General features: G+C 32.5%; 2 protein-coding genes across 2 annotated transcripts; both read right to left on the bottom strand.

The window, feature by feature from the left end:
• Positions 1–1,245: 1,245 nt before the first annotated feature.
• On the bottom strand, positions 1,246–3,244 carry LOC133333616 (syntaxin-17-like). Its single transcript, XM_061541926.1, has 2 exons — positions 2,926–3,244; positions 1,246–2,022 (listed from the first exon to the last, which is right to left on the bottom strand). Exons 1-2 carry the CDS (start codon positions 3,242–3,244, stop codon positions 1,406–1,408), a joined length of 936 nt encoding a protein of 311 aa, XP_061397910.1. The 3' UTR covers positions 1,246–1,405.
• Positions 3,245–8,400: 5,156 nt separating this feature from the next.
• Positions 8,401–12,245, bottom strand: LOC133333614 (epidermal growth factor-like protein 8). The gene is made up of 4 exons (XM_061541925.1): positions 11,983–12,245; positions 8,856–9,077; positions 8,604–8,797; positions 8,401–8,546 (listed from the first exon to the last, which is right to left on the bottom strand). Exons 1-4 carry the CDS (start codon positions 12,203–12,205, stop codon positions 8,409–8,411), a joined length of 777 nt encoding a protein of 258 aa, XP_061397909.1. The 5' UTR covers positions 12,206–12,245; the 3' UTR covers positions 8,401–8,408.
• Between the last annotated feature and the right edge of the window lie 498 nt (positions 12,246–12,743).

The following is a 12,743-nucleotide window of genomic DNA, read 5'->3' on the forward strand; positions in this document are numbered from 1 at the left end:
CATTTCTATCCTCTCTAAAGGATATTTTCCTATGGCCATTCTTGTATGTACCCAAAGTGGTGAATGGTATAATATAGTCGGCCCCGTTCAACTTTTGAACTTTTCTTACTGGTTTTCAGCTTGGTTTTTGGACGAGATATGCGATTTTCAAAAAATCGTTGACTAGCTAAGTCGGTGTGTACATGGACAAATCGTCACTAAATTCGGTTCTGGCCAAAGACGACACCTATGGTAATGATCGGTTAATATTTAGGGGAACAAATGAACTAAAAGCTTTATTTATAAAAACAATTTTTAAATGGTCTGTCATTTTCAATGCATTGATTTTTTAAATAATAATTAAAAAAACTAAATGTTCTAATTATTGCTTTCCTTCTTTTTTAATTTGCTAGAATTCAATGCAAATATCAAAAACTCATCATCACCCTCATCATTCATAAGCAATATACCATAATCATGTGCCATATTTAAAATAAGCAAAAGAAAATGCAAGAATAATAATGAGGGTAAGTACATATTTATATTCCCATCTAATTTAACTATGTATGTACAAACTACATTCCATTCATTGATAAGTCGGCCCAGAATACTACTGACTTATTGTTCTCATTTTCAAACATAAGAAGACAAACAAAAAACAAAGAAAAAAGAAACAATTTTTTCATTAAAAGGGAACAACAAAAGGCATTTATTGTTGAATGTTAATAAAATGGACACAAACACTCTCACATTTATTTATTAATAATTTACAACGTGGTATTGATTGATCATATTACATATGGGGGGAGTAATAACAGTAGTTTCGATAAAAAAAAAATTAAAACCTTTTAGCTAAATTTGCAAGCTACATTCTTACAAAATACAATAAATTAAATATGAACAACATCACTAGCTAACGTGCTAAAAAAACAAAGGTTCTTTATCAACTTTAAATATTTATATGTACGTGTTTTTGTATGCAATCTGCAATGTATGATTAATCTATTTATTCAATAACAACAAATGTATACATGGTTGGAATTAGATCTACTTTTCTACAAACGACATTTCAATTCAGTTCCTACCTTTATAGACTTAAAAAAAGCAAACTTTGGAATTCGTTCGTTTGTTGTATAACTTTAATTGGTTTTTTGTTTTAATAATATAAATATGACTTAGTCTAATATTATAATAACTTATAAAAAATAAACAAAACAATAATAATCCAGTAGAAATTACACACCCATCTTATTTAGGGGCTTTGTTCAATCTACTGTATGGTACAATAAGATTTAACACTGCACAATACACCGGTAGTGGCCTGGGCCACTGGATCCAAACGATTTGCAGTTGTACCCTGGAAATTCATTAGTTGGCGCGTTGCCGCCGACCACACTGTCATCGGTTGATTATAATTCTCCATTTGTCAGTCTTCCTTTTTTGTCATTTCGATTTCCTCCTGGGTTTGTTCGGAATTTTCTGAAGTTTGTTGTTGTTGTTCCTCTTCAATGTTACCCTGTAATATGGCGGGGTTACTTTTTAGAACACTACCCCCGGTAAAGCCTAATATGCCACAGCCGACAGCTGCTAAACCGCCAGCCTTTAGACCAGCTACCAAACCAATTGGTCCACCGACACAAGTACCCAATAGTGCACCCATAACAGGATACATTGCCTTCTTATAGGATAGTGCTTTACGTAAAGCACTTTCACCTGCCTGGACATTTTCTAAAGCTTCTTCGGCATTATCGGCAATTGCTTGTACACTTTCGGCTTGTTGATGAACTAATTCACCCATATTGTGAAACAAACCATTTAGGTCGCGTATTTCTTCTTGTAAATTTTGTAATTCATCTAAACAGGATTGTCGTTGTGCTAGAATATGTTCCTGTTGTGAAAAGTTAGTGCGTATTTCTGGTAGTGTTTGATGGTATGCTTGGGTTTGTCCTATTTCAACGGTTTCATTTAAATGCTGTTCGACGTCATCTTCTTCGTAGGGTCCTTGGGAGCGTAATGTGTTTGTTGGTGATTTCAATTGTAATTCTAGAAAAGCACAAAAAATAGTTTTTAATTAAATATTATAATTAAATTTATTTGTAATAAAATATATATCCTTTTCATACGGTCTGTATAACCAAAATAGGAGTTGTAAATTTACCCTCACTGAATATAATTGTTATAATAAAACCCCGAACTATATTAACCATTTTCTGCACGATTTCCTATCCGTTATGGACCATAATCAGAAAAATCACCTGTTAGCTATTGATGACATTGCTTACTCGGATCATAGTTATACCAGAATAGAGTCGAATGAGCCATTACAGTCTGATGGGTAGGGATGACCCGATCGCAAACATGTCAACAGCAAAATTTAAGTCAACATATTAAGTTGTCTGCATCTCCTATGAAGATTATCGATACATCCCCTTGTTTTATGTTGTTTGCAGTTGGTACGTTTAATTTACTTCATGCCAATTTTCACCAATTAATTTTTGATTATGAACCTTTTGGAAGGGTCTCTTGTAAAGCAAGTGGATATTTTTGGGGGTCTATGTAAAAACATTGTAAATTTTCGGTAGGAAAATTCGGCTAGATCATTAAAGTCACTTTGCTTAAAAAAAAAGAAACTTAAAATGTCATCTATAGCTTTGACCGATATATACTATTTTCAAAAATTCTATAGTGATTTCAAAAGGCAGTCGGACATACCGAATTGGAGGTCTCCAACGAATAATTCGAGGTGTTGCAAACGAGATGTCACATTTCATTTCCCATCACACTCTTTACAATCTCGAATTAAATGACCGACCATAGAAATGTCTTAACGAACTTGACCCTATCAATATTATCTATAAATTTATTGTTTGTTATAAAAAACAAATCAACACAATTGTCTTTCCTCAGTGAAAACAACCGCATATTTGCTCGTATTCATTATCTTACCCAAATATTCTTTCATGCCATCGAATGCCTTCTGTTTCCCCTCCTCCATCATGGCATCGAAACGTTCCAAATCATCATCCCGCACCTTTTCCCTCAGTGCATCCATTTCGAGTAGTAGATTTTTTATTTGTTTTATTACCCGCATCGCATTGATCTCTTCTTTTTTGATTTTATTCCAATCGCCCAAAGCGAGACTTTTCTCAATGTTGCTATGATGATTCTTCAGCAAACCCAAATGATGGGGTATGGCCATGTCATTGAAACGTCGTACGGCGATTTCGGCCTGTTTTAAAGGAATTTTGTCAATGGCTGGTGTCATGGTCACAAAGTTGGGTGCTACTTTTCCTGCTTTGGGGCTTCAAATATATTTCTCTGTATAGAAAATTGCGAAACGTTTTGTGTCGTACACTCCACACTCAATATTAACTACGACGTTGGAGACACAACAAAGATTTGCTGTGTTCGATTTCACTTTTAAATACTATGGTATTTTCTCCTCTTTTTGTTTTTGTATTGTTCAATTCCTGTTTTGCTCTGCTTGTGTTTTATTTACATCCAAAAACACTTTTTTGTTTAATTTGTTTTCATGTTCTAATTTTTCGATTTTCTTTTACATTAATTGCACATTTTATTCTTATCGTCTTGTGTTTTTTCTTAATTATTTTAGTGTATTTTTGTTTTTCATTTTATTTTTTCTGGTATTCTTTGTTTTTGTGTGTCTTTTATATCATCATAATAAATGTGACGTTGGCTGTGGTTTAGTTAGTCATCATCTGGTCGGATGGGAGTGCTCATCAGCTGATGTCTGTTGTGTTTGATTAGTGGATGTCGTATCGTAGATAGTGGATGTCGTATCGTAGATTTGAGGCTTCATTAACGAATTAACGTACAAAAATATGGAATATTAGAATTTGAATTTTTCAAATACCATACCATTGGTTTGAAAGGATAATAGATGGGTTTATCCTTGGTATAATTATTACAAGGTAGGGCACAGCTACCAACGGATTACAATTTTTTCTCAGGGTGGCTTGTTCCATCAAATCAAAATACATATTTTATGTATGTGTGTATTGTTTTGCATCCCAGTAGAAAGTGTCTTGCAGACAACATTAACGAATCGTGCAAGACAATGGCAATTCCTTGAAGACACTTTGCAGACAACAATGTGAGATCCTTGACGAAATTTTCACACAAGTGTCGCAGTAGTCATGCAAGACAACTTGGGCGACAGGGTAAGCGAAGATGTCGTTAACGACAACTTCGGCGACAAAACTCCCTACTTTTTGTTGACGACTATCATCGACAATGTCGTTTACACAGTCGTTGACGACTGAATACCCATTGTCATCAATCATACCCCATTAAAAATTCAAATTAAGATATACATATACATTTTAAATTTATATTTTTTATAGCATGTAATTTATTATATAACAAGAAATATACATTGTATTTACGTTTATAATAATATAAATAAACACATTGCCTGAGAAGTTGTCGAGATGATTTTCTCCATTTTAACATAATCTGTAATGAAACAACAACATTAAAACGCATTAAAATTTGAAACATCCTTCAGATATTACTTACAATATTCTACCAATTGCAATTTATTTGCCCCATCCTAAGAGTAAGAAAGAAATCATTTAAATAATGATACAAATAATTATATATTCAGTTAAACTTACCTATTTTAACCAAGAAAACACGTCTTCTTTATCCTAAATTTCTTATACAGTGTTGGTCACAGAATTAAAACATTTACTGTGGTAAAAATCTTTTGATCAGCCCTCGATTCGTTTGAAGTATTTTTGAATTTTTTTTTAATTCAGAACACTTCGATATACTGCACTTAAGAGATTTAGTGTGAAAATAGAAAATTATTGCATGCAATTTTTCCATAAATAACGGTTTTTATGAAAATATATCGACTGTGAAGTGGCCACATAATTAAAACATTGTGTGATTTTTTACATTATTGCATTTTTTGGAAAATATCTTTAAAAAAGCTCTATAATTTAGTTAAATTATGTAAACTAAGCAACGATAAAATCATTTACAGATAACAATTTTTGAAAAAATCAGTAAAATCAATCAAAATTGCTAAAACTTTGTACAGTACACCTTACATTCAGAAAATCACCCTTATTATAGAAAATAAAGGTCCGAATGCACCAGAAATTGCTAGAATTAGTTGAAAACAATAAATAATTCTCAAAATAAATAAATATTTGAAATAAAAACTCAAAAAATGGGAATTAACCTAAAGGAAAGGCCGGAATATTTGTGCAGTATGTGAGAAAATATGGATTTGATATTGGTATTTATTATATCAAATCGATTGTTCGAGTAGTACAGAATATATTTTATCAAAAAATATATCAGTCTGAATTAAAAAAAATTCAAAAATACTTCAAATGATTCGAGGGCTCATCAAAAAATGTTTACCACAGTAAATGTTCTATTTCTGTGACCACCACTGTATATATTTTCAGAGAAATTTTCTATTTGTTTCTGTCAATAATTCATAATACACTCAATTCAGACTATTTTTGTTTTGTTTTCATATTTCGAGAAGAACGACATTTTCGACGACATATCATGTGTTAAGTCATGAATGACAATTCCATAAATTTCGTCAACGTTTCGTCAATGAAATTGTCACGCAAGAGAGTATTTTCTACTGTGAAATAAACACAAACACTTGTTGCGTATATTTATTTTATTTTTGGCAGAAGAGGCCACACGTGCATAGTTGCTTTTTTGTTATTCACCTCAAGCTGCCCTACCCTGTATTATTGTACAATTGGTTTATCTACGGGAGAGGTGTTTTTTCCCCAAAAAAATTCTTTGATTATCATTTTGCTAATATATTCTTGAACGAAAAAAGTTCAAAATAAAACTGAGATATATTGGTCCGATATTGGGGTTACAAAAATAGCTCTGTAATAGACTGTAATTTCACTTTCCGAGTTCTTGGTGGGTAAAATATATCTTTGCTGTAAATTTTGAATACTGTTTCAAAACTTCCATACAGGGTCCTGTCCTACATCAAATATTTGGAGATTTTACTTCATTTTCATTATACCATTGGTTTGAATGAATAATATATGGTTTTATCTAAGGGAGAGTTTTTTTTCGATAAAAATTTCTTTTATGCCTATATATCCTTGATCGAAAGAAGTTAAAATTAAAATTGGACCAATACATCTGGCCCAAGTTAGGGTTTTAACAAATCTTGCCATATGTTAGATATTATAACGAATTTTTGAAGGATTTTTCAACTATAATTTGATTTTCCGAGTTCTTGCTATAAATTTTGAATATAGGTCCAAAACTTCCATCCTGTCCCATATCAAATATTTGGAGATTTTACTTTATTTTGCATCCAAATGAATGGATTTAGGAATTTCGGGTTTTTTTAGTGCTGGAAATTATATTCATAGAAAATTATCCATGTTATAACATAACCCCAATATAAAGGTTCCGTTCCCCTTAGGGGTATTTTTAATGTATTAGTTCTAAGTGGCTGTAATTTTATATTTCGGGCTCTTGGAGGGAGGGTAAAGGGTTTACTTGAATAGCCTTTTAAATATAGGTTTTTATTTGGACATAACTCTCGGTCCCATTTAATGCATATTAGTGGTTCTGGGCTAATTTTCCAACCGAATTGCCTGTAATTTGACATTTGAAAAACATCATTGCAGACAATTTGCCATGTAAGAATGTCCTCTGTTTTAAATATTTATATATTTCCAGTTTCATTATCCATGCGGCTATTGGTAGACATTTTGGGTCAGAGAATAAACTTCTTCAATAGTTGTCTATAATTTAAAATATTTAGTATCAAATAAGGGTCCTGCGCCATTTAAGGCATGTATTTCGATGATTCTAAGCACATATTTGGACCAAAGAAATTGTTTTAATTTCGTATGGTGGATAAATGTCGCTCATTTGCGGTATAACGAATGATATACAGGCCCATTAATTAAAAAAAATATCGAAGTTTTCTAAGGTGGAATTTTATTTAAAAATGAAAATGTTAATCAATGGATTTCTCAAAAACAAAAATAAAAAAATAATAATAATAATTAACCCAATAACAGTAGTAATAACGTCTTTACATATTTTTTATAGGCTATCCCATTTTTTTTTTGCGCTATTCGTTATACCCAGTATATAAATGTGGAAAACGTTCGTTATATGCAATAGTTAGTGTAAAAAGTCGACTATTTTGCTCATTCGTTATATGCCGAACTCGTTAAACTGAATATTCGTTATACCGGGCGTCGGCTGTATTTGCGAATATGTATAATATATCCATATGTTGACATAGCGGCCATTTGGGCCTCGAAAACCACATGATTTATTGTTGAGAAGTCTCTCCATACTCAACTGTTAATGCCGCAGCGGGTTCATTGGGTGTTACATTTTCTATAATGAGTATGAAACAATGATTTTTATGGTCGGAGTTGATAGTTTACTTTAATAGGACTTTAGATATTAAGTGCCACTCAAGGGACGAAACCATAGCACTTCTGCATGAAATGTTTTCTAATCGTATTATGTATCTTTTGAAGAGGTTATGGATATTTTGTTGTTTAAGACCTTGCAACTTCATCCGTTGATACCTCGTGAAAGATACGCCAACAATCCAGCGTCAATTCATGACCATAAAATAGAACTCGTGAGGCTATTGAGGACATAGGGCAGCTACTTGTATTTTGGTTCATTTTTAGGTGTTCTTTTCATGTATTTTTTTAGTTTACTTTTATTTATGTATTGAAAAATAAAAAACACATCATATTTATTTTATTCTAAACAATTAAAATTAACTTTATTTAAATATTTACATTTAAATACGTTAAAAATTAGATCATATCCTTATAAAATTAGGCATATATAAAAGCTTTTGTTTTTCGATTTAACGAATTTGGAATTATAAAACAAAGAAGACAAATGTTTTTTTTTTTACAATTGAAATTCGATATTAGTTTTCTCTAAGTCGATCGCTTAAATTCTATCAGCATGCATACAAAAAACGCAAAATGTTCACTTTTTAAGAAATACATATTTAGACTTGTTACATTTCATGCATTTGTGTTTTATATATTTTTTCATTCAATGTTAGAGTTAAAAAAGGGAATGCCACAATAAAAAACAAAGTCTAAGTACAATACACAAAAACGATATAAAAATTTATGAAAGCTCAAAATGAAATAAAAAGAAAAAAAAACTACGTAGACAGCAATACAATAGAAAGAAGGTTAATAATAACAATGAATGCTGAGATTCCTTCAAAAGAAGAAAATGCTGTTTTGTGTGTGGTAGTAAATCTAGTATCAAGCTTAATTTTAAAAAAAATCTTAATAAATAAAATGCAGTTCTGTTGGGGGTGTATTTTCATGTGTGTGGAAAGTTTTTTTTAATTAAAACTAATTTTATCCAATCAATTAATTCTTGGTTATAGCAGCGGCAACTTAAGGGCAATGGGCATTTGGTCCCACATTATTTCGACATTTCATTAACAGGTTCACCATACCCTCCAATTTCATTGTACGCGACTCCGTGTTATAGAGATTCGTTTGTAAACGATGAAAGTCCATTTGTTGTTTTTCCTGGAAAGAAATTTTTAGATTTATTTAATCCAATTATAATTTTGTTCTATATCTCACCAAATTGATTAAACGATTCTTTAACGAATCGACCATTGTATATGTGGACTGTAGGGTTTTTTGCAATTCATTCGCTTGCACCTTTTCATTGGCTAATTGTTTTTCGATTTTCTGCAATCGTGCTGTGATATCTTCCTGTGGCTCAATTTCATTCTCCAAGTCTCTGGCCTCGAATGCATCGTCCTTGTGTAAATCTGAAGAAATTTAACAATTATTATTTGTGTAGAATTGGATTGGCTTCGAATAACTTACCATTTTTCTTACAACTCTGCTGATCGGCTTGCAATGTGAAGCCATCACGACATTTGCAATAATATGAGCCCACTGTATTGATACACGTTTGATCGCAGGGTTTCTCCTCTATACATTCATCAATATCCGTTTCACAATAACGTCCACTAAAACCAGCTGGACAAGTGCAGGAGTCATGACCGCTACAGGTGCCACCATTTTGACAACGGGCCATACAAACAGCTGCATAGACAAAACAGAGAGAGAACAAAATTTAAAAAAGATAACATTTAATATAAATTCAAATACAATATTCAAATAATTAAATTTAAGTTCATTTCTTTCAAATTATCTACAAGTCTGTTACATATTATAACTACCAGTGTGAACATGCTCACGTTATGCTTTGGATAACAAATTTCAAATTCTATAGCATACTTTTAGGATGGCTCAATTTATGAACAATATAACTATTGTGAATAGCTAACAATAATAAAAGGGGAATAGTTTCATTCAATGTGTTAGTTTTTTAGGACTTTTTTAAATGAAGACCTAGAAGAGAAAAGCACCATTTTAGATAGAAAAGGGCTTTATTTAGATAGAAACGTATTGAATACTATAATAGATAGGCCAAACCAAAATGTTTTTCATATAAAGGATGCCAATCAGGACAACTTAAAAAATGACAAGGAGGTAGATATAATACCAATTTTTCACATATAGCCGTTCAAGGACGTAGACTGGTGATTGGTGACCAAGTATAGAAGACCATAGAAGACTATGATGGTATTCCGAATTATTAAGGAGTTCTACTGATATAATACTAAGGATAGAAGACCATGGTTGTGTTCTATAAAAATAACACCAATGAAGTCGTCTATAAATAAAACACGAATAAAATACTAAGGAGACATTCATTAGGTATGAAATTATTCAGGTGTATTATAGGCAATCTATAGTCTCATAAGTTTGGATTTTTAAGGAATTTTTGATTTTTAAACACCAAAAAAGTTGATTTTTTTAGCTTGGATTTGTTTTAATTTTTTTTGCAGCAGTGTGGGTATCTACATGGTGTGGATGTTATATACAAATTTCAGCAGACCTAAAATAGTTCTGGACTTGTATATGAGGGCTGTGTCACATTTAAATTTTTTTTGTGTTTAATAAAAACTTGAACCTACATTTAAAATCGTTCGTAATATGAGTTTTTATCCTCCAAGGCCCCGGAATGACAAACTACTATTTATACCCTCAGTCAAATAGCTTATTAGGGTATATACACTTTGAAACGGTGAAAGTATCATACACTTTGATACGAAATATTGGTTTTAGACCCCATGTTTCTTTGGACCAAATCCGTTTCAGAAGTCGATTTACACATGTCCGTCCGTTGTTCGTTATCCGTCTGTCGGTCTGGCTGGTGCGCACGATAACTCTCGAAGAGAATAATCGATTTCATCCAAACTTTGCACATAATATTTCTTCCACACTATGTTTATGTTCGAAGATGGGGAATATTGGTCCACTCCTTCTGGTACCTCCCCCACAAAATTGTGCTAAAAATTAATTTTATAATAACATGCAAACGGACTATCCGATTTTAACGAAACTTTGTACAACATATTATCTTTACCAAGCCTATATCAGCTAGGAAGATGGGATCCATTGGTCCACTCCTTCTGGTACCTCCCCCACAAAGGGTCAATTTTTTTAATATTTATGAATCCAATATTAGGCGATTGGAATGTCCGATTTAAACCAAACTTTGCACATCATATTATCCTCTACAAATCTAGATCAAGCCTAAAAATGGGATTAATTTTTCCACTCATACTGGTACCTCCCACACAAATGGTCTAAATTTTTCATATTTATGAATCCAATATCAGGCGAATGGAATGTCCGATTGGCACCAAACTTTGCACAAGATATTCTATTAACCAAGCCTAAATCAGGATTGAAGATGGGACTCATCGGTCCACTCCTTCTGGTACCTCCCCCAAAAAGGGGTCAACATTTTTAATATTTATGGGTCCAATATTCGAAGACCTCCACCGCAAAAAATAGGGTGAGGGTATACCGACTGACACTTTTTTACTTTTTTAAATTGGAAATTGAAAAGACATATTTGAAAGGTAGGATGGGTCGTTAAAATGGGCCTATGTCAAAAAAGGGAAGTAAAACATTTTCTGCGAAGAATTTTTGTATTGACTAAGAATACGAAATTCACTTAGTCACTTCGATTATAAATGCGCTTATGAACACAATAATACCTAATAAAGACCGAGACTTGTCTATGGGGGCTTTGTCAAAAAATTAATTTATAATTAAATATTTGGGTGAAGCCGTTACACGAAATAGAAAACGAATAACATACATTTCGGTAGGAAAATGCGGCTGTGACTATCAAAATTCATAAAACTTGGTGGGCGCTTGTATGTGTGCTATGGACAAAAACGTGGACCTGTACCTGGAATGACAAATTACAAACACTTCTATCGAAAATTGTGCCTAGCAAAGGAATACGAACCGATGATACGATAATAGGAGACTATGGAGTTTGCGCATAACGAAGTGTCCGTTAGATACACATTCAGAAAAAACCCATTGGGTCTTCAAAACTTGAAATGCCATTGAATCTTCCATAGACTAAGTAGGTTTGCCAATATTTCTATCCATTGGTATTTTTAGACATCATGGCGGATCCTGGTGAAATTTATTGACATTTGCAGTGTTAAATCCCTCAAGTCATTTTTTTAAATATCCATAACTAAATGAATTAAAACGGCGAATTCAATCCTTCCTCTATCATGACATAATCGATCCTTTCACTTTTCTAAGATTCGCATAAAACAAGTTAATCCATTTTCTTTACCATATATGATTTACATATGCAAATACCAAAAAAAAACATATGTATGTACGCCTGTGTTGTTGTTACATTTATGCAAATGTGATTAAATTAAATGCAATTTTAATATGTTAACTTTTACAATATCCTAGTCGCGCCGACATAAATGTCAAGACTTGTCTCGTCTTACCATGGCAGAGTAATATGGACATATTTAACTAAACTCTATGTTCAATTAGTTGTCCATGGAGGGTCTTTGTTTGTTTTTTTTCTTTTAGCTTTTTTCAATTTACTTACGTTTCATACAACCATCCGCATGCGGTGATTCACGCATCCAACCCGTACAGCAATCGTATATGACCTGTTGCGCCGATTTGTGACGTATGACATCGCGATAGGCCTGTTCGTGCACCAACTGGACGCGTGTGCACATTTGATTTGCATGCGTTTGCGGCTGACACGGTGTACTGACATGTTTCCAAATTGGTCGGCTATAGACTTCGGTTGTCTTGACGGGCATTGTTATGGTACGTTGTTGCACGCAAATGTGACGTCTGAAAGGAAAAGAAAGAAAAATTAAATTGAAGAAATGCATTGAGAAAGGATATAAATTTTTTGTTAATGAAGTATGTATTATTGTTAAATAGAAATATCTATTTTTTTAATTATGTTGTTATTTTAATTAAGGGAACCCCACCCATTCTCGATTTTAATTTTTCAAGACTTTCAATGGGCTGGTAAATCAATACCAATGCTTGTTAAGGTTTGTAACTTTGCACATATATAATTGAAGATTTAAAAGAGAAAAAAAATAATTTACAAAAAATTTTTGTTATTGTTTTGTTGTTGTTTTTTGTAATTAAAGAAAAGTCCTTATTTTTGATGGCGGGCATGATAACTCCTCACTGGAACATCGGAATCCGAAAATTCCAACGGTGTTAGAAAGAGTACATGTCTGGCTCTCGTATGAACTAGGATTATTGACTTCGCTCTAAAATTAACAAAATGGTGGACCTTTGAAAAAATATTTGTGGAAAATCGCCGATTTTTTACCAAAA

The sequence above is a fragment of the Musca vetustissima genome, unplaced genomic scaffold, assembly GCF_032173495.1.
Source record: "Musca vetustissima isolate MV318-11 ecotype Yass unplaced genomic scaffold, APGP_CSIRO_Mvet_v1 utg22172, whole genome shotgun sequence".
Classification (NCBI taxonomy): domain Eukaryota; kingdom Metazoa; phylum Arthropoda; class Insecta; order Diptera; family Muscidae; genus Musca; species Musca vetustissima.

Coding starts and splice junctions, on each gene's coding strand:
- LOC133333614 (XM_061541925.1), bottom strand. CDS start 12,205: ATGCCCGTCAAGACAACCGAAGTCTATAGCCGACCAATTTGGAAACAT. Junction 8,798..8,855: donor GCAGAGTTGTAAGAAAAATG/GTAAGTTATTCG, acceptor AAATTTCTTCAG/ATTTACACAAGGACGATGCA. Junction 8,547..8,603: donor AGAATCGTTTAATCAATTTG/GTGAGATATAGA, acceptor ATTTCTTTCCAG/GAAAAACAACAAATGGACTT.
- LOC133333616 (XM_061541926.1), bottom strand. CDS start 3,244: ATGACACCAGCCATTGACAAAATTCCTTTAAAACAGGCCGAAATCGCC. Junction 2,023..2,925: donor TGGCATGAAAGAATATTTGG/GTAAGATAATGA, acceptor GTGCTTTTCTAG/AATTACAATTGAAATCACCA.